This window comes from Geospiza fortis, unplaced genomic scaffold, assembly GCF_000277835.1.
Source record: "Geospiza fortis unplaced genomic scaffold, GeoFor_1.0 scaffold95, whole genome shotgun sequence".
NCBI lineage: Eukaryota > Metazoa > Chordata > Aves > Passeriformes > Thraupidae > Geospiza > Geospiza fortis.
In genome coordinates this window covers 3,624,196-3,647,347 of record NW_005054333.1, presented here as the reverse complement: position 1 = coordinate 3,647,347, position 23,152 = coordinate 3,624,196, and the positions used below count along the sequence as shown (strand labels likewise).

Genomic DNA, 23,152 nt, shown 5'->3' with positions numbered 1-23,152 from the left:
TTTCTCTCCAGAAATTACAGTTTTATGAATGGACCCACCCCCCATAACAGATGGATTATTACTCCAATAAGAAACATAAATCAACCCAGCTACATTTTTTTAAATTAGCAAGAATTGGCTTTTTTAAAAACAAGAGTATTTGTTCAGAGAAATATTTAATATTTCCAGAGAATCAGCAAAAAATGCACAAAATTTAAGAAGAAGATTGTTTACATAATTTGGCCAAACTGACATCTTCTGCTAGCATTTGTGGTGAGGGCTGGTGACCACCTGGGTCAAAGGAATAAGTATTAATGCCCTGTTTTGTGCAGGGCCAGCAAATTGCCTTACCTGAGGTCAGTGCTCCCCAGCCTTGGGGATGGGGTTCTCTGCAGCATTCTCACCTGTACAGGCCTGTACACCTCACCCAAACTCTTAGAGTGTTTTAGCCTAAGCAGCTTCATAGAAAATCTAGTAGGCTTACTTACCTTGGTTTGTGTATTTTTAATGGCAGGGATTTTCATTTCTGGTATCTTCTTTCAGACTCCAGATCCACCCATTATATATGAGAGAGATCTCTCCATACAAAGAGATCTTCAAATGCAAAACTCCATCTCTGATAATCCTCCTATATTCCCAAAGATCTGTCCCTTTCCCCCAGCTCCTCTGGGACATGGCAGTTTACTGGAAGATTTACACAAAGCTTCTTGACATTTCACCTCACCATTAGCAGCCTGGTGTAAATAACAAAGCAATTTGAAAAAGGCTGCTGAAGGTGCTATTGTCTAGGCATAGTGTGAGTTCTTGGGAGCAGCAGAGAGGGGGAGACAGACTCTTGTTTTATTAAAGTTCCACCTGACTGTACAACAGTGCATGGTTTGAGAAGGAAAATGCCTCCAGGACAGTGAGAGAAGTGGGAAACAAGTTGGCTGCTAGAGAAGAGATTATAAACGTGAGAATTTCTTACCATGACAGAAGAGAGGACATTTTATTGATACTTCTATGGGTCAGCTAGTTGCCACCCAACAGCTCAAACAAAAAAAGTTATATTCCTATGTGGCAGACTTGAGTGTGAAAAAAACCAATTCCACAACACAAGCAGAATGATAGAAACAGGTCACCCAAACACAGGCTAAACACTGGGATTGCAGACAAGATGACATCAACATATGTCAGTGAAAGCAGAAGTTGCATCTTCTAACTAAATGGTCATCACTGTGTTCAGAAATATGATGGGAAACAGGCAGTACAGAATTGTATTCCAAAAGAATACAGAAAGAGATCTCTGGGTTGTGAAAAATATAAAAATACATCTTAAAGAAACATAGTATGCATACTGAGATGCCAATTCCTAACCCAAGTTTCTCCCAACACATGTGATCCAAGTCTGACTCCAAGATGGAGGCAAAAGGTTTCACTCAAATATACCACCATCTAAACAGGATGGGACCTCCAACTAACACTTTTGCACAAGTTTTGACCAGCTCTTTGAAAACAACCATTATCTAAAGTAAGGTTAAATATACACACCACTTTTCCCACGCAGTAAACAGTAACAGAAGACTGCTATTAATATTAACAATGTCCTGGCTTCTCAATGGCCTTGAATAAGTAGCACTGGCTTTACAAAGTGAAAAAGCTAGAATAACAAAATAACTTTGGGAGAGATGGGATCTGTGGAAATTGCTCAGTCTAACACACTGCTCTAACTCAGAAAGTTAGATCAGGTTTCTAGGAAACAGCATTTGGCCTCTTTTGGTACTCCACACTAAACTGTTCAGCAGCAGTTTAAAAGGGCCTGTGCATTTTAATAGCTCATGTATGACACAGCTGAAGCTAATGACTTTCTAGAACAGGATTAGCTCAAATTACTCAGTTTTGTCCAGATCTTGCCAAGTCTCCAGATGTGAGGCTTCCTGTACTCCTTGAGAAATCCTGTACTTTTTTCCCCTCAGTTGCACTCCTTTTATCTTTAAAAGGTGCTACTGTGCACCACTGTTACTCCCAGTTGTCTAAGCAATAACTAAACCAGCCAGCTCAGCTACAAGTGAAGCACTGCCTTCTGTTGAGAAGACCTTGAGAAAGTTACCTTATCATCCTCACAGAAAAGATTAGTAGATTTTATTGTAAATTAACTCAGGATCACTGCTGCAAGAGAAAAGTCACATGGGAGTAGTGGAATGTCACTTAGACATTTTCAGGAGAAAAAAACTCTCTCAAAACAACCTTTCTGTGGCACCACCCAGTGAATCCTAGCACATCTAGCTTAACCAAAACCAAAAAGCAGACACAACATCCCTTTCCTAAGAAAAATATTTTGCAGTTACAGCATTTGCTAAACTAAAGTAAACTAAAAAATTCCCAGTCCCACTAAGGACAACTAGCAAATACACTTTATGGCTGTGATTCTCTAGTGTTGAACAGAGTAACATTTGAATCATATAACTGTTGCTATGAAGAATAATAACAGAGAGAAGTAACAGAAAGAAATTAGTACATTTGGAGAACTGTTTGAGAGAAAAAAAGTATCTTTCTAAATACATCTGTGAAAAAGACACCACATTTTTCCTATATTACCGCACACATAGGAATTCACAAGAACTATAGTAGCACAATGGATTTTAAAAATTACATTTTTAAAAGCTGAAAGATATTTTTGGCCTCTCACTATTTTTCTGGAAAAAACAAGAAACAAGTTATCAAAGAGCACATCTCTGGAGGAAAAACAGCTACTCTCACACACACAAAATAAATAAAAAAAAAATTAAAAAGACATTTTTGGCAAGGTCATCCATAGTTGCTGCAAAGTGGATCTTCACACTTTACTGTGAGCCTTTCACCAATTTTCATGAAATCTAGGAGAATCCTTTACTTTGCTTTACTTACCTTTTCTACTTGCTGAGACCTAAATATATGTTAACACCTTTCCTCTTTCTTTTTTTTTCCTTCCCCCAGTACCAAATATTCCAGTAACTTTGCTTGCCTGCCTTTGCCCCATTCTGCAGTCACAGCCAACATCCTCTTCAGATCCCACAATTTTGTACAATTACCAAACACAGAAGTTGTTAGTATGAAAGTGGCTGTTCCAGGGCTTCATAAGGGCCCTTCAGATTTTAAGAAAAAACTGTCAAAATGGGAGGAAAAATATTCTTAGTCACCTGAATGACCAAACAGAATATATTCACAGGGACAACTGAATAATCCACAGAGGTCAGGCAATTCCCAGTTCCAGTTATGACTATATTAAGATTTCATGAACTCAGCTTCCTGCTTGGAGCTCTCCTTGCAAATAAGCAATCTTCAGTCATGTTTTGAGTGACAGCTCAATTCAATTTGGCTGGCCACTTCCTTGCACTAGTCTTCCAAACAACAAATAATCTAAAATCTCTGATTAAAACCAAATCAAATCCAACCAAACAGAATCTTCTAAATCTTTTTACATACTCTACATTCCTTTTTTTTTTTGGGGGTGGGGGGGGGTAGCATAGATGCAAAAGAATTAAGAGTATTTCAATTCAAAGTTAAAGTAGGAAAAAAAATTGCTAGTCTGACAGAACTAGGAGAAAGAGAACCATGCCAAATCTCAGTTACACCAATAGCAAGCTTTGGAGGAGAGGAGATAGAAAGAAGTTAGAAAAAGCAGGAGTATTTACCAGGGGAAAGCTCGTTGGTCGCAGACATGTTTTATGGAAAATCCTTTCCTTAGGATTTTTCCTCCTGAGAAGCTGAGAGGCTTCAGGAACAAAATGTAAACAATGGTTATCTGCTGCTGTGGAATGCAGCAGGTGCATCTGTGATTGGCTCATGTTGGTTGTTTGTAATGAACAGCCAATCACAGTCAGCTGGCCCAGACTCTCTGTCTGAGACAGAAGCTTTTGTTATCATTCTTCCTATTCTATTCTTAGCTAGCCTTCTGATGAAATCCTTTCTTCTATTCTTTTAGTATAGTTTTAATGTAATATATATCATAAAATAAGAAATCAAGCCTTCTGAAACATGAAGTCAGATCCTTGTCTCTTCCCTCATCCTAAGACCCCTGTGAACACTGTCACACATGTAGAATGCCTAATTTTGGGATATTAACATTTATTTGACAAAATTATATAATTATTATTAATAAAATTCAATATAAATATGCCAAAGTGCAATGTGCACTGCATAGAAATACGAGATGGCTTTTGCACTGACCTTTCTATTTCCTCATAAAGAAAGACCTGATAATAGTAATTCTTCTCAAGAGAAAAGATAAAGGTCATCACAAGCAAGTTCATCGTGGACATGCACACAATGATTATAATGAAGAATAAAAGAAATTCTAGAGATCCACTTCCAGAAACTCATTCACTGATTTCCCAATTTCATATTCACAGACACTTTGTATTTACAAATAAAGTCACTGTCACGGGATTTTTTTGTCAGAAATCAAGTATTTGTCTAATCATATACGCTGAGTGAACTGGTCAAAACATATTAAACTCAGAAATCAAAAAACTGTTTGATGGGCCATCAGAGAAGGTGAAAATTTCATAAGTGATTTCAAAATACAGCTCAGTACAAATTCCTTAAGTCTTAATAGGTAATTTTTAAATCTTACCTTTATTTTTTTGATCAAGACATTAGGTAACAACTTCCACACCTGAACAGAAGCATCTCTGAAGATGAAGTTTCATGCTAAATTTCAACAAAAGCACAATTTTGGCTCTACTTCTAAAATTGTTTCTAAAGCCTCAATTTTGGCATCCCAAATTGAGACCATAGGCATCCTACATAAATCCATACTTAAACATTTAAAGAAAGAATAAAATATTTTATAACTCTACTCTTAACAGGTCTCAACAATGTAGAGGAAAATCTTTTGGATTTTAATGTTTCTACATGCTCATCTAATTATTTGTCTGATGAGCAAAAAATGCTTCCTTCTCTGTTCCCCATCACCCTAGCAAAAAAAAAATAGTTGAAATTATTGGACAGAATGCAAATTACTTTCTCAAAGGGACAAAACAAAAATAATTTTTAAGTTTATTCCATGGTTCTATTGTAGTTTCACAGGAATCTGTGCTAGAGATTGCTGGCCTAAATATGTGTGGCATGTACATAAGAATATTCTTCTAAACATAATAAAGATTTATATGAATTCACTGTAACTAAAATGAATTTGTTTGTTCTCTCAACCTGTAATAGCTCTTAGCTATGTAAATAATTTAAGTGTTCAACATGACATTTTATAAACCTTATAATTAAAATGTTTTGTTAAAATAAATGTGGTGGCTATTAAAATCTACATAGAAAGTATAAATAGTTCCCAATGTAAATACATTTAGCAATCAAATATTCAATTAACTAATCTGTACTGTATAACTCTGTACTACAGTGTTATTTGACAACCATGTACAGCAGTTATATTTCTCAAGCTCAAATTTATATGATAGAAAAAGTCTGTAAATGTCAAGTAAAGTTTCTCATAATCATTGATCAGCAGCAAGTCTTAAATTTAAAAGCCATTTCTGAAAACTACATATTCTTAATTATGACAAATGGGACTTGACATAAAATTTACATACACACAATTCATAAAGCATCTTGCTTAAACCACATAATATCCTATAATAATCTGCAAGGTTAATGTATTCAAATTTATAGTATGATTCCTGAACTTAAAAAAGGGACAAAAGGCAAGGCATAGCTCATGTCAGTGAAATGAAACACAATACAGTTGTTGGCATGTTTCCACAAGCAAAGTCTGGCTCCCAGATGCTTCTCTTGTAACTCCTTTAAAAATGTTATAACAGGACATTTTTGCATTCCCTGTGTTGATCACTAACTGCACACTGACAAAAAAAAATTCAGCAGTTTTCACCCTTTGGGTATTTTCATTGAAAATAACAAACCCACACTACTGCTCTTTTCCACTGTTTATAGGCCAGGCCATTAAACAAAATTATGTCAACTACACTAAATCCTTTCTCCAACTAAAATGATGAAATGAAGTGAAACTGTTATTGCTATGATTCAGTAGTATCAGGTTAAATCAGAAATATGCAGAAAATTATAGTTGCAATGCAGACTGTTTACAAGTACCACATTTGGGATAACAGTCCCATATGAACCGCTACAAATGCTATCCCATTCTTCAATTCTCACACATTAGGTCCATACTGGGAGCCACCACCCTGGATGTCAGATCTTACTAGCCCTACACACCACAAACCACAATGCACCTCAGAGAGAAGAGGTAGGACACTGGGACAGGGCAATAATTCATATGCAGGAGATGACAACTGCTCCCCAGGCAGCTCCCTAGGTCAGTGTGGGATTGGCATGCAGCTGTATCTCAAAAGAACTCATGGTTTCTGGAGTTCCATACTACTAGAATTCACTCCAAGATGGTGCTTTTGGACTGCCAGAAACACAACACAGTCCCAGGTACACTGTAAGGCACTACCTGTATGTCTGAGATAGGCAATTTATCCAGGTTTATACAGGTTTTATGACCTGTATGGAAGTGATAACAAAATCATACCCATCTTGAACTTTTGTTAACTGAATTATCTGAAATTGCGGTTCAACATCTACTGGTGGAAATGCGTCACTTCTTATCAGAGAATCATACAATCATTTGGATTAGGAATAACCTCTAAGATCATCTCATTCCAACACCCATGCCATGGGCAGGGACAGCTTCCACTGGATCAGGTTCCTCAATGCTGCACACAACCCACCCTAACACACTTCCAGACAACTTCTCTGGACAACCTGCTCCAATGCCTCACCATCCTCACTGCAAAGTATTTCCGATATTTCTTCTTAAATTTTAAGGAAGTAGAATTTGAGAGAGGTATGCAAACAAGATAAATTCAGTTAGTATGTTTTAAGACAACGGAAGCACGACCCTCACGCTAGGATCCACAGGCTTTCCGGTAGATAATGCCTTCTTTTGAAAATGCAATTCCTTCCTTTAATCCGCAGTTCTATGTTAAGATTCAAGGACAGAATAATTGTTACAGACTGCTAAGACAGAACACTTCCACAACCCAAAGATGGAAGTATTGGAACATCTTCGTCAAGGATATTGTAAATACCAGAGATCCTAAACTAGTTTTTATTAAACCACAGAGTTTTTAGGCAGAGGAAAAGTTAAGACTTCAAAAAAAGGACTGAAACAAAGTATCCACTGTGACAACCATCCCTTTTCTGGATAAGAAGACTGTCCTCCTATCTTGCCATTTAAACAAATCTCACTGACTTGCCAAAAAACTTTCCTCAGTCTCTTCCAACTTCGTAAGAAAAGATTCTGCCCTTTGCTGCTGAAGCTTACCTGTGTGCCTGCACCCTGCATTTCCCTGGATCATCCCTCTGTTGCCTCTACGGCACAGCAGACTGAAACATCTTGCCCTCTCTGCCTGGTCCCCCATGTGGTCCAGGAGCTGGACCCTGCTAACCATTTTCCTTTCCTACAAGCACCCATCCTGTTTCTTTCAAAAACTTGTACCCAGCCCAGGGAGCAGCAGCCAAGACAAGGAAGCAAGCAGCCTTTTCCTGCATTACCTGCTTTATATATGTGAAACTAAATATGACATCTATTGCAAACACAGTACATTGCAACACGCAAACAAATCAGATGTACATGCATACAGCCAGAAAAATTCACAAAGCTCTGGTTAATTGGTAGTATTTTCTTTGGTCAATGCCTCCATTTTGAGGAGAGTGGGAAGAAAAGTGAGTAGCAAACTGAAAGGAAAAGACATTTACAGAAGGATTTATGCTGATTCATTTCTTAAGGCTGAAAAATTCAAATCAGATATTTGTATCTACAGTAACAGAATGATTAATTCAGCCTTTAGAGCCCACCTTGCTGGGTCTTATTTGAGAATTCAGTTGTACAAATTATGGTTCTTTAATAGCTACCTTGTGGAAACCAGAAAAGTTGAGAAGCGATAGCCTGAGGCACCATATAACCTCTGGTTGCTCGTTTCTCAAAATATTCTATCTAATGGTTTTAATAGCCTGATATGCAGTCATTCATCACAAATTCAAAAAATTAAGGTTCTTTGATCTATCTATATAGTATTTATCACATTTATACCTAAGCAGTAGAACGGACCCAATACTTATTTCTATTTTCATAAATATATATAATAAAATTTACATTTTACTTCTAACTCAATAAACTGCAGCAACTCCTCAAATTTATACTTAATAACCTATCTCACATAACAAGACATTTTCTCTGAATGCTTGCATAAAGTGTATTCCACTGCTTCTTAATTAAATAAAAACAGTGCCACCATAGAAAACTTTGCTTTCAAAAGAAAATACTTTGGGTCCACAACCCATTGAAGACATGCATGCATAACAAAACTTTGCTCACATTTAACATGAAGCCAGCTGCCAGAAACAGAATCAACACTAAAAACTATGATACAAATAAAATTACTTTGTGTGACTTTTTTCTTGACACAATGACAAGTTTTTCTGAGACAGGATTCTATCTCTTAATAACAAATAGTTTCTGTCACATACTGTTCACATCAGACTGGTTTTACAAATCAATAGAGTCATTGTTTAATGCTGGTACACTGAAAACAGAATCAAAATTACTGACCAGTACCTGCAATAAAACATCTTTCCATAAGTAAATTCATTTCAATAATTTGTGAGCTAATTACTTTTTGAAGGAGTTCTTTAAACATAGAAAAGTATGATTAAAAGTACTTCCATTTTTCATATGTCTTCTAATTTTAAGCAAGTAAGTTTTAAAATTCCACTAGACAACAGGTTTTTTTAGTGGTGTATTTTTTGTCGGCTTTGGTTTAGGTTTTTGGTCTGATTGGATTTTCGGGTACTTCTCTTTTAAAGTCTGAAATACATAAATAAAATCCAGCATTTGCTAACGTGAGACTTTGATAAACACAGCCTTTCCCATATGAACTCCTTCAATGAATTCTAACAGCTGACCACAACATTAGGAAAATCACTTCTATTTTCTCCACCTGTAAAATCTGAAATCTATGAAGCCTGAAACTATGAAGTTTCTCATGCAGTTCCAAGAGAGAAGAACAAATAGCTATCCTTAATAGCCCACACTTTCCATTTATTGTAGATACTGTAATTGACTGCTCTGAATCTCGCAACTGACCAAATGTTCCGCAGCAGAGATATATCACTGAATAAAATATAAATAAAGAACATTATTCTAAGAGTATGAATCAGTGGACAAACCCACACTGAGTCCAATCAGTCAATATACCTCTCACATGCAAATGAGACTAAATATGAATACTCAGTTATTGTTCCACTTTTACTGGCCTCCTGACTTTTGCAGAAGTGTGTGTGATGAGGGAGCAGAAGGTGAATTGCACCATGGACAGTAGGCTTTCTGACAGCTATGGGCCACCTGTTGTTCACAGACGGCCACTTTATACTCACTTTAAAAGAAATGCAGAAGAGCCTGCGAACCTTATTTTTCCTCACAAAGACCTGCCACTTCCCACTCAATGGACATCTCATTCTTTTCAGCTACACCAGATTGTCTTACCTCCTCTTCCATCACTGACACCCAACATCAAGGGAAAGAAGGGCTCCCTCTTTAGATGTAGAATTACAGTAATTGAAGATTATGCCCAAGCTCTTGTCACAGACAAAAGCTGAGGTCCAGGTATCAAGTTCCTAACCACCTTGTGGATGCAATGTCTTTAAATATTTTTCTGAATTCGTAACTCATGTCTCTGTGAACATTTAGTACTAGCTGAAGGATAACTTCAAGGCAAATATAAATCCCATAAGAGTATTGCCTCAAAACCCAGAGTGACAGAATTCTGACACGGCTCCATTTCATCAGAGCTGCTGGCATTCAACAATATCCAGTTAAGAGATTGTTTTTCAATCATTTCCATGTCTGACACTTAGCAGATTCCAAATCCCAGTGATCAAGACAACAAAACAATACATCTTGGACCTAAAAAATAAATTTCTTCCTTTATTACTCTCTACACTAATTCATAGTTCACATCTGCTTTTCACTGTTCTTGTATTACTTTAATTGTTTTTGAATTACAGATGAGTAAGACCACTGTAGCACCCCCTTGTCCTCATTCTGGTACTTCACCTATTAGCAAGAAAGTATGTGCAAAAATACTCAATTTATACAATAATATGTTGGCTAAACAAGTGAAAAATACTTCTTAAGAACTCTGAGATTATAGTTTTGGAAAAAAATATTGTAGAATCCTCACTGTTTTAAAAGAGTCCATTGCCGTGTTCTTGAATCTGAAAGGTATTTTCATGGAAATTATTCAAAAAAACTTTCAGAAATTACTTCGAAAACTTAGCTTTAGTGCTGTCCTCAAAAATGCAGATCCTACACACAAGTTTTTTCAACTTCAATTATTCCTGACCCTTCTTATATATTATACTTTGAAATCATTTGCTAATTAAAAGCACTTAGAATTCTTTCTGTGGAAAAAAAAGTGACAGCACATCAGCATTATATACAACTTCTGGACGAGAACTAAAGAGTTCCCTAACTACCGAAGGCAAGCAATAAACATCGCGGGGAATTTGGACCATGTGCCAAGATATGTAATCTAATGACTTAGCAGCAATGATCACAGGTAACATCTCAGACTCCATAATCACCCATGTCTCTGCTGACTTAAACCTACTCTTCTGGTTTGCAAGGGCAAATTAACAGTTCTTTAAGCCTACTGGTTTTAGGAACTGATTGTTCAGCTGTAATGCACACCTGGGACTGCTTGGCACCAAACACTGTGTTTTGGCCCACATACCCTGACTGTCCTGTAAGCAGCAAAGGTATCTGGAAAAAGAATTTTCATTAACACAGTGCTGTGAAATCTTCAATTCTAGTGTCAAGAAGTCAATATATATGACATTATATCTTGAGAAAACAAATATAGGCCATGAGTGTTCATGACTGACAGATTAAATTTACACTCGAGCTCCACTAGATAATCCTTACTTCTTTCCAAGAGGAGGTAAATCAGAGAACATGTTCTTTTCCCTCCCCCACCCTCATGCTCATGAAAAGGGTAAACATCATAAAAGAAGTTGCTTCTTCAAAACTGTAGCAGTCCAGCAAGAAGAAAGGATGAAGATGGTATTGTTATGCTGCCTAACTGCAGCAGTTTACTGTTAGAAAAAAATAAACCATGAAAGCTGCTTAAAGAGACAATCATAAGAAAGAAACAGGATGTTCATTGTCTACCTTCATATTCAATGTCAGAAATGTTCTGAAACAACATCAATATAATTTTTTTAACTATTTTAAATGCTTTGTTTAAAATAAGTAAACAAATTGAAGTGGCTTTTTGCACAGCACATTTCTCATTACATGAAAGTTAAGACATTTCTTACTTTTCCCTGAGCTTTGCCTTAGTTACAGAGTTTCCCTACCTAAACTTCCAAGTACACTGCAAATTGCCCAGAAACCTGAGTTTGACCAAACAGATTGGCAGAAGACTGATAACAGGAATCAAAAGACAAACACTAGGTTTCCATTGCATCCTCCTGTGCTCAACCAGAGATTGAATCAATCCTCAAGTTTAATTTACCAAAAACTAAGAACTGATGCAAGTTGTATCGGCTGGAGATCATCACAGCACTGAATCTCACCATCCTCACCTCCTTCTCACCCAGAAGTTTTCTGTGTTATGGGCAGGCTAAGAAGAGATGACACAAAGCCCCAATGCCAGTCACGTGTCACATTACAGTACTTCAGGATTTACAACCTTATCTGCTCTGTAAGGGCTTTGTAAAAGGAGTTTTACCTCCATGAAGCAAATAAGCACCACCAAAATAAGAAGCAAAACTTATCTTTAGAATCATTTTAATGGAAATTACACTGCATAGCATGGAAAGTACTGCTATAATGCAAGTTTGTGAGGAGAAAGAGAACAAAAGAAAAAAAGCCAACACAAAACTGGAAATTAAGATGTTAGCTTAGATTAACACCTCTTTTTTCCTATTGGGCCAGAGTGTGGTAGACAGCGCACAAACTGAGCTGAGTTTGAAGACAGGATTAAGGGGGAAGGCAGTAGTTGGCACTGCAGTTTTGGGTATGTGCTTCACACAGATGTGAAACCACAGAAGACAATACTAAAGGCCCTTAAAACTATGTCACTGAAACCTCAAATTAATAAAAAAATTCTGTCTTCAAGGGCTGTAACAGACGGGAACAACTTTAAAGCTGGTACATGTTCTGTTTTAGGACAAGGACAACTCCATTGTTTAAAATCCCACTAAACTAGAAACTCCATGCATCAACTTAGCTCCACCCAGAACACAGAGTTATTTAATACTACAGTTTCAGAAGCTATGTTATAGCTTGTAACATTCAGCTGTGGACTGCAAAATTATATATAGTGACTAAGGCAGAAAATAAATAGCTAATTAAGAAAAATGGTCCTTTATTAACGAAATTTTACATTTTGCTTAGCCAAGTTTTCCTCCACGATTTTATTAAAAAACCAAAAAGACTAAAGACTAGTTTGCTGAAGACAGCATAAAGATTTCTTTTCCTGAAGAATCTTCCAAGGGAAGTTTTACAACTTGGGAATTCTTTGAAAGTTCTGATGGTTTTTTTACTTTACCTGAATAACCACAGCAAAACACTGACTAATACTGAGAACCATGAAAATTATCCTTCCATGGTAAATATGAATTTGTACGGGCTATTAAAGAAGAAAGTGACTTAACAGATCAAAAGATTAAATTTCCTACATCTCTTTGTACCCCTCCCAACTATCAGCCTGCCAGCAGACAGTACATGGTGTATACCACTGAAATCTGTGCTTTAGGCTAATAGTCTGTTGGCATTCTGGATACTGGTTTGAACATATCCAGCTTCTGCCAGGAAAATTCATCCACACTGTCTCCTGTCACTAGCAGGAGAAAAAAAAATAGCTAAGCAATGAGATAGCTAGAGAATACAGTGTCAGTCCTGATTACTGCCACAGTTCTCAAAATTTCCCAATTTTCAAAACCATGCAAAAATATCAATATGCTTTTTTTAAAACAAAAACTTGTTATTCAAATACCAAACCAAATATTATCAACTGAACTGGCTTAATTTTCTTCTGAAATGCTGGCATAAAAACACTGGAAAACCACAGAAATGCAAAATTTTACTTACTTGAGAAAATGCAAATTATAACCAAATAAATGATAACACAGTACAATGAGCTATGCACCTGAAATTCAATATTTATAAAGCTAGTGGATCTGTGAAAACAGAGGATTAGAATCCTCTAACATGAATATGCTTTGAGGATAAAAACAAAGTGGAGATTAATTTCTTCTCTCTCTTCACAAGGATCTAGCATGTTTGCCTTCTGCATTCCAGAGCTTAGCATAGCTTTGCAGCTGTACAAATAATTTTTTTCTGTTCTCCTACCAGGCATTCCAGATTTCTTATTTGTTCTGTATTATTATGCCAGGTAACAGCAGGGATAATGATGCTCCACCTTTGACCATGAAAGGAAGAAAGTGTAATTCACTTACCTGGGAAAATAGGAAAGAGAGCCAAGCGTAATTAAATGTAACCAATCAGGTCTAATTAAAAGAGATGAACCAAAATGGAATGTACTCTTTTACCATCAAGTTTAGATGAACAGCTACACAAGAAACAAATAAGGCCTACTCCTGTGAGGTTTGTCAGCCAGCATTTCACCTGACACGCTTCAATATGACATGAACTAAGAAGAGGACTACTCTAAGGCTTCAGAGTCATAAGTCTGTAAAGCATATGATTATTAAAGCACATTTATGGAAGATATAAGGACTAAATAATCACCTAAAACCTATTGCAAACTTATGCTTTATTTTTACTTAATTATGTCAAAACTAAAAGCTCCACTGTAAGAAGTAAAATGGTCTTTCCTGAGAAGTTCACAATTCAAATAGACAAGATGGAAAAAGCATGAGATAAAAGAAGATAATCTCTACTTGATAATATGAAAATGAAGCACACTCCAAGATCACAGGGAAATAAATTAACTAAAAACTGAAACTAAATTTCTCGAACTACCCCTTCTTTGTGATGTTTTTACATTTCAGGTTTATTAGCCACATTAGAGATAATGGCTCCCAGAAAACTCACAAAAATGGGATGTAAGTGAAAATACTCTAAATTCCTACAGAATCACACCAAGGCAGCAATTCACTGAAGACAGAGCTCAAAGCAAAGAACTCAAAATCTGTATTAACCAATGCCCTTCTCCGGGTATTTTATGTGTAACTGCTCCAGATCTACTTACTATCTGGCATTCAAATGAACAGGTAAGGTAACTGAAGCTCAAAAAAGAGTAATTCATCCCAGGATATATGTAGAGCTTCTTTAACAAAAGCATAAGCAAGCACACAAGACCTCATTCTGTAAGAACCTCAACATCCAAAAAGCACTGTAATAAGGTTTGGATGTATCTTGTAGCTATAAAATTAAGCCCAGTAATGTAGTTTTTATATTCACTGCAGAGAGTTTTTCAGCATGCATGACACACTGCATGTCACTTCAGCAGAACATGCATTATGTGGTGAAGTAATCTAGGTACAATTCAAAGATATGGAACAACCCAAAAAACAGCTCCTAAAGATATATAAATTAATATCTTATAATTTTATGATACTCATTTTCATGAGACACTTGTTTTTTTCACCCTTTATTCACTGAAATGACCTTAATTTGAAAATCAAGACAAAGTGTAAAATGATCTTTTCTCCAGTGGTCAGGAAATTCTACCTAATAGATACAGAAGATTAGTCAGCATCACATGAAACAACTAATTTTTCCTCTCAGATTATTGCTGATAATTGCACTGCTCCAAACAGCAAGGGGTATAGAACTCTATTTCATACAAAGTGATTATTAATTGTCATATCACTTGTTAACTAATGATAACTGAAAAATTGATTTTTTTTCAGCTTCTTAAAATTTAATAAAGAACAGCAAGCTTTCTCCCAGTACTTGAATGTCTATAATCAAGAACTTTTGCCAAGCTCTCTTTCTCTTGTTTAGCCATCTGACAGATACAGTTGGACATTTAAAGGCATAATCATTCGACCACATTGGAAAATCCACAGTAAAAAGTTTCAGTATCATCATAGCCATGCTGGAAAACATGAAACAGAACAGTGTCAACACTCATGTTGCTTTCCTTGCAGTTCACTTCCAGAGTCTTTTCAAACAAACACATTGCTTTCTTGCAGGATTGTAATACCATGTATTAGGCAGAAGCTGGTAACATTTGGAACGATAGAGAACTTCTGCTTAATACAAATGCCAAAATGAATAAAGAAAAGAAATAATGGGCATGTTCCTGGAAAAAGCTGTAAGGCTTTTCAATTTTTTAATTTAAAAAAATTGCATACCAGAAAATGTTAATGAGCTGAAGGTCCCCTGAGTTCACTTTTACACATTGTGTGCTATTTTGATGCCTTGCTAAAGAAAACTGTTCTCTCACTCAGAACTGAAGACATTTTTTTTGAATATCATACTAAAATCTGAAATCTAAAAGTATCTTATTCATCATGCTACTTTACTCACTTCCTTTAAGCCACTCAGGGTTATCAAACTAGAAGAAGAGAAGACAAAATGATCACAAGTCACACAGTTAGAAAGAATTCAATAATACCTTTAACTTCTTCATAAATGCTATCATCTATCAGGCCACTGTTCGCTTGTCCAACATCATCATATTCCTCTTCCTCCTCCTCAGGAACAGCATTAGATCCCATATCTATGTAACAGTGGTTTAAAAAGTTAACATCTAGTGGAAAAGAATGCCTAAGCAGAAATTCATGCAAAATGAAAATAATTCTTCTATGACCTGCTCCTTCCAGTACATTCTGCTGATTTTTTTTTTACACTGTTCAAGGGGTAAGAAAGAGTTTATATGAAGGAGCTTATATAAGGGAGAGCTTTCAAGCTAAATAGTATTCTGGGAGAAAAGCAAAAATCTTGAAGAAAGAGAAAAGTCATATAAAAGCTGTATACAATTGAAAATTAGGACTTGCTACTCAAAACTTGGACATGTGGGAATCCTACAGGTATTAACATGACAGACAAGTAAATGGATAGAACGACTGTCACTAAGCAGTATTGGCAATGAAGGCAACTGCTCTACTGGCTGGCTTACCTTGAATTACAAATCTGACTTGCTGTACCCATTCCTCTGCTTCTTTGGGAGTGGCAGCTGTAAACTATTAAATGTTTATTAATAACTACTAGCAGTAATGTCAAAAACACAACTACAATTTCATTAGCAATAAAAAAGAGGGAATGTAACATTCCCGTCACTTCCTCAAGAAACCATTAGCATTCTTTTCATGTCTTCTGGTACTTTTCTTGCAAGGATGCTTCTTATAATGTACAGCTAATTTTGACAAATTTACGTAATTGAAGGAGAGGATGATGGATTTGAAACTCCGATCAGCAGCTGGCAGCTGTGCAGAAAAAAGCTGCTTCTCTTCATCAATGTCAAAGCCAGAACTGATGAACAAAATTTGCCCTTGACAATTAGAAGACACCCATGAATTTCTTTAGACTGCTGGGTACAGTTTTCTTAAAAATGTTCTTGTCAGACTCCAACACACTACCTGACAGCTTAATTAACTGGCTTTCAACCGCAATCTCAGATATTTAAAACTTATTAAACTTACATTCCATATTGATGTCTGGCTGATAGATCTCTGAATTGCACAGCTGATATGTGCCTTTTTGTAGGTTTTCCTTGAAAAGCCATGACCAATACAATATGTATTTAACACTGATACATATTTTAACTTTTTTTTACTATTTAATTCATCCAAGAAATCACATAGACACACTATACAATAGATATTAAAATGGTAATATTGAAATGACCAATAGACAAAGATGATAGATTTCCTTGCTCTTGACCAAAAAGATAATATTTGAACATGTACATACATACGTTTAATCAGATTTTTTTTTCCTAATATATGAATATTAAATACGTGCAAGCTAGGGTTTCCTTTTTTCATTAAGATATCAGTGACAGTTGTTTCACTGAAATGCTAATTCACTAACTGGAATTGTAACAGCTTTGTCAATTAAATTTCAAGTCAACATAAAAAAGTCCAACCTGATAAATGCGCTTATCTGGAGCAGAGATTTCAAAACAACAATCTTTCTTCGTATCCTTCCGAAGGCTATTATTCATTCTGATGGTGTAGCCCTCTAAGGCAAATTCACCTTTCTGTTGTTTGTCTGTTGGTGATAAAAAACAAAGTTAGAGCTTCATTTACAACAGTGAATGTAAGTGGCTCAGCAGGTTATCGTTTATTCAGATTTTGTTTTCTATTTCATGAATTTTACAAAGAACACGCAGGTTTTTAGCCAAATGATTAAGTGATGCTTCTGGAGATAAAGCTTTATTTTAAGGGAAGATATACCCAAAAGTACATTTTTTCTGTAGGATGCCTAAGAAATTCCACAGGGGTATGTTTGCAGATGGTGGTCTTATTTAGTAAGAAGTGCGTGTTATGACACTTGTATCTAGGGAAAGCCAAGAACTGGAACTTGCAAGACACGTTTCCTATAAATCAGTGTCTCTTTCAGGTTCAGTAAACCAATGGGAAAACCTGTCTAGCTCAGAACTTGCTGAGCTCCCTCCTAAACTAACCACTTCACTCAAAAAATAAACTTCAAGCTTCTTTTTAAGCAATTGGAAAAGCTGCTTTTCACATTCTCCCACCCACTCCCAGATGTGCCTGATTTCAACATGGGAAAAATACAGAATGAATTTCGTTATAAATTCAGGTGTGTGCATCTGTGTTCACTCCAAAAGCCTTTCTCTCAAAACAGCAAATGTTTAATTAGCTAATAAAAGTACTGAGCCCTACCACAGTTTATTAGGTACAGCCATGTGGTTGTTTTAAAGACAATATTCTACTTTTCAAAGGTCCTGGTTTATAAAAGTATCACTTACAACAGATCTGACTTGTGCATGTTGTGCAAGCAGCACCTGTGCACTCCTTTCGAGCCCTTCAAACCAAATTCTACAGCAGATTTTATGTGCTCTGGCATATTTTGGCGAATATTAAAAACAAACCAAAAATGTAAAAGTAATTAAGTTTTGCAATTTCTGCAGATCACAGTGCAGCATTCAAGTGAAGACTGGCATTGTATTTCACATTTTGCACAGGCAAACAAAGTGCAGTTGCATATTTTAAAAAAATGCCATTTAGTGTGAGGCTTTTTTTACGCAGAAGAGAAAAGCGTTAATCAACAATAAGCACCAGGCACAGCAGTGAAACTACTCTCAGTATTGCTGAATAGAACTTAGGTGCAAATTGAGCATCCATTGCTTATGCTTGTCAACAAAAGGAGAAAATTTCTACTGTAGATAAAATAGGAAAACTATTGTTTTCAACAAATTTTTGTCATATTTCTGGGAATTTAATAGGAAATAAAATCTGTTTCCACTCGTGAGAGTGTAAAAATTGGCTAACAAAGCAATGTGAACATACATGGACATAAGGGCAGTCACCAGTCAAATACTCTTTCTAGGAATCTTATGTGCACATAGACACATATTCTCTGTCCTTCCACCTTTTTATGAACTCTCACCCAGGGCAAGCAAATACCCAATAATACAATCATATGAGAAAATCTGGGGCACCATTCTATTTTCACTTCTAGTCCCTTCCCCCACAGTAAGTTTTATTCTGTCTTAAATAAGTACTAATAATATAGTACTAGTATTTTCTATTTGCTCAATCCTCCACCTCTATTTCAAACAGCACACACATGCAAAATTCATGAAATCACACCAAGGTAGGTATTAGAAATAATAACTTGCAATAGGTTAACTAGGTTCCTTTTAATGAAATTCATTTCTGCCTAGGACTGTTATTGTTCCCTCCCTTGTGACCTCAGGGAGAAGATGAAGTGAAACACATTAATTTCTCACTCTCCCATGCTGGAGGTTTATCAAAACCCTAGAAGATAGGAGCACGCAGGCAGAATAAACAAATACCAGGTTCAAAAGGTAAAAACATTTTGTCAAGATAAAAATGAGGCAAGTATTCAAATTTACTCTCTTGGATTATTTCTGAGACTGCTTCTCTGTGACATGGATGATCCCTTTTATGGTAATACACTTTTACAGAGCTAATCTCGAATGATCTTTGCACTGGTACTCGTTCTTTCAAAGAGCATTGCAGTTAAACCACAAAGATGCTGTACTTTGGAAGGGGATGGTGCATGACATCCATATCCCATTTGATTGTTTTTCTGTTTATACGGTTTTTGTCTTATCTCTCTGAACACACTATTTCAGTGCTAATGAAAATTACCTGTATACATCACCAAATATTTATATACATCCATCCTTTGCTATTATAGTCTTTCAATGGCCATTATAGCAATAGACTAGACTTGGCATTGCTGCTTTTACTTCCAATTGTCTTAGCAGTAACCTCTGAATAAAGTCCAGTGTGGTGCAAATGAGGAAATTCTAAGACAACGAGGTACTTCACAGCCCTGACTCAGAACCTGTTAAAGTTGAAAGACTCCATGAATTCACACTCCCTGTGGCAGCAAGCCAGAGATAAGACCCAGTATGTCCTGAGAAATGGCTCCAGAAATACAGAATGGCAGAACACAGGTCAGCTATAGCTCAGCTGCCTGCTCTGATGGTGACAAACAGTGGAGGTCTACAAATGCCACTTGCTCTTGCAGAATACACCTTTCCAGTTAGGACTGGAAAGCAACTGAAAAGGATCAGACCATCCCTTGATCACCACGGAGCAAACCATGACCCACAGCAGCTGCCTGGCCAGGCAGAGCAGTCAGGTGCAGGCTTGAAGGCAGAGGCATCCTGGGATCATCAGACTCAACAATCACCTCGACTTCACTGCTTGGCACAGGCTTGTAGCTAAACGGGTTTGGACAGACCTGGGCTTCTGGTTTCAAGATGCTTTGTGAAATTAGGGCCACAGCGGCTCCTGTGAACTTTCACATCACCAGATAAATTGTTTATATCAGAAATATTTTCTAGATACTGTGCTTTAGGGAGAATTAAACAGTTTCTGATATTAAAATGTTTTGAAGACTTAAAGATTTTACTTGGAGAATTAAAATTAGATACTGTTAGTTTTTATAGCAGGAGTCAACAGTAGAAGCACACTTACATTACAGATGCTTAATTTTCATTTTGAACCCCCAAATCAGAACCAGAGTTTTGCTTAGGCAGGAATACAACAACATATTTAGGAAGAACTAGGGAGATACATGCTGATGGAACACACTTCTCTGAAGCACAATAACAATTTTGCTGTGTGTTATTTTATCAAGAAAAAATTGTTGTTCCAATTCAACCACAGAAAACCCTTAAGTTGTCCCAGAAAAACATAAAACAGAAATGCAAAAAGTGTAATATCAGTCTTGTAAAAATAAAAAGGACTGTGAACATCATCAAGCACAACTTATTTCACAATGAAGCCAAATCTAATTTCAGCATAAGCTGTCCTTTGCTCTCATCTCTCTCCCCTGCTTCCTGTCCTTTGCTCAACCTCCTCTCTCCCCTGCTTCCTATGTCAGGCACAGAACAGAAAAATAAATCTGGGCCTATGTAGATCATTTTGCAACAGGAATTTAAAATCATTAAAAAGTAGTATAGCAGAGGGGAGAGTCAGGCACTAGGTATAGGAAAAAAAAAACAAAGCTATTACACAGAATTTTAAATGAACTAAATATGGGGGCTATATTTAACATAGAGAAAATTCAGATCTGAATAAAATTTGAAAGCCTTTAAATATTTCTCACATATAAACTTCATTCATCCTAAAAAGAGTTAAATGTTGTTAACAGAAACAGGGCCAATATTATATTGGGTAAAGAGAGTCTCAAGGGAAGCAGAGAAAAAGCGTTTTGAAGTAACCTTGCGTAACTAAGTCCATGGGAACATTTAAAACAAAGAAGGGTAAACCTTCAATGAGATCTTGAAATTACTGGGTTGTAAATTTGAGGCCTAAGGCAATGTGCTCATATTATTAGCACATGTAAAAAGAATTAGTGCACTCTGAAGAACAGAGAGGACTGGGATAGTAGAAAGGAAAGAAGTTACAGAGAAAGACATAAGGAACAAAGGCAAACAGAAAGATTTCAGAGAGTGATAAAGTATTTATAGATACTATTAGAATCTATAATTTAACTCTCTTCATCTTGAAATTAGGAGCCTTTAAGATTTTACAGTTTACATGGCTTCATGCTAAATGTAGTTTCACATACTTTTCCATGTGCAGGATGCCTGCTATTAAAAAATAGCTCAGTGTAAGTATCTCCAAAATGGTAATTCCTTTTCCAGCCTTTGAACAAATGCATGCACAGAAGTTCTTCCTTTTAAGACAGCAGATCTGAAATGTAATCAACTTTTTTTTCCTTCTTCTTTTTTTCTTTAATCTAGTCCTCTGAGAAACTGAAATTGCAAAATAATTAAGAAATGGAGGAAGTGATTTAGGGCACTGAATTGTTTACATTCTGTTTGCTTATACCCAATAGTTATTCTTTAAATAATGCATTATTAACAAAAAGTGTGAGTCTTGAGGTCTGAATTTAACAGTCTCACAGCAGAAGACCCAGTACACATCAAACAGATGCCTTTGATTGCCATCACCCTGCCACAACAAAGTCCTGTTGAGCATGCACAATTCCCTTTTCTGCCCAAATAGAAGTAGCTCACCACTGGCCTGGTCATCGCTATCTTATTATTCAGAGAAATCCAAAATTATCGTGTCCATGTTAAAACTAAAGAAATTGAAAAATAAAAAATAAACTTGGACTTTTCTAAAAGCCTCTGAATTATATGCCTCTTTAATATCATATTACTGGCGGGCAAGCAGATACCATTTTCAAGTTATAAAAATAAAAATAAATTTTTAGTGCCCATTAGCAGAGGAAAAATTACCATAATGTTATCAATTACTGTCTTGCTAAACATTTAGCTGATCTCTCCAGTTTGCTGAGACAGAAGGGCATATAACATTGTGGCCTAGTGAGAAAGAAGTAATGAAGCCATTAATTCAATCATTTATAAAGCAACAAATTAACTTTCCTTATTCACAGGCACTTTGAGGTCTGAAAGGTTATCCATACCATCTCGGTGTCTGAGGACACAGGAACAGCCAGGGATCATATAGAAAAATGATAGGGAACCAGGGTACTCAATTCAGGGTGCAACTGCATGGAAGAAAAGAAAAGAGAGGACTGTAAAAGATTTATGGAAGGAAAGACTATGAAAAGGAGCACCAGGCAAGCTTCTCAAAATCCCACCCAGCTCTGACATTTGAACGCAGCCCTCTGCAATGTTGTGGGCCACATGCTGGCAACTGATACTGCAGCACAGGCATAAATACACACGTGCATCCCACAACACCTATTTCTGACATGTGATTAGCTCAAACCTTTAAGCCTTGTTTCTCCATCTACTCCATCTATCAGTGATCAAGATAAAAATGCAGGTGATTCACTTAGACCTGTTTATATGGCTGGATAAATTACATTGTTTCACTACCCAATGCTTCTCCAAATGGAGGAGAAAACTGAAAACAGGGAAACAAGAAATACACTGGCCTGCAGGCATCACAACTGTCGAAGAGATGCCTGGAGTTTTTTAGGTGAACACGCACACAAACACACAGCCATTTACTGTATTTCACAGGCTTTATCTTGCACTATATACTTCTGGACTAGGCCTTACTTTTTCATCATTCAGCTTAGAGTAAATGATTCTGAAACTCTTCCTTAAATGTTTGTGAGCTTTATACACTTCCACACTTCTTGCTTTCCCAATGCAAAAAGGAGAGAAGTTCAGTTAGAATAACTAAAACTGCTTTGGAAACAACAAATCTATACAAATAATAAAAAGGCATCCTATAGCCTCATATTAACCACTCAGTTACATTTCCACTGGTACTTAAGCATGAAAAAAATCAAACTTTGGTCAACAAATGACACATCACTGCAGACACAAAATGGGTTTCACCTATGGTGAACAATAGTTTATTCACCTATGGTGAACAATAGTTTATTCACCTATGGTCTGGTTTTAAAACCAGACACAATTCAAAACAAGTCAAGATGGGTGCAGAAATCCCTGCTGCCTCTCAGCATTACATCCCCCAACACACAGGCACT

At 36.4% G+C, this 23,152-nt stretch overlaps 1 protein-coding gene across 1 annotated transcript in view; it reads right to left on the bottom strand.

Annotated features, from left to right (window-relative positions):
- Positions 1–23,152, bottom strand: part of SKAP2 (src kinase associated phosphoprotein 2) — a 190,542-nt gene that overhangs the window by 21,865 nt on the left and 145,525 nt on the right. Inside the window, exons 8-10 of the mRNA XM_031057631.1 lie at positions 17,097–17,221; positions 16,128–16,191; positions 15,624–15,728 (exon numbers count right to left, since the gene is read on the bottom strand). Of these exons, the coding sequence (XP_030913491.1) occupies positions 15,624–15,728; positions 16,128–16,191; positions 17,097–17,221 (294 nt within the window). The remainder of the gene's footprint in view (positions 1–15,623; positions 15,729–16,127; positions 16,192–17,096; positions 17,222–23,152) is intronic.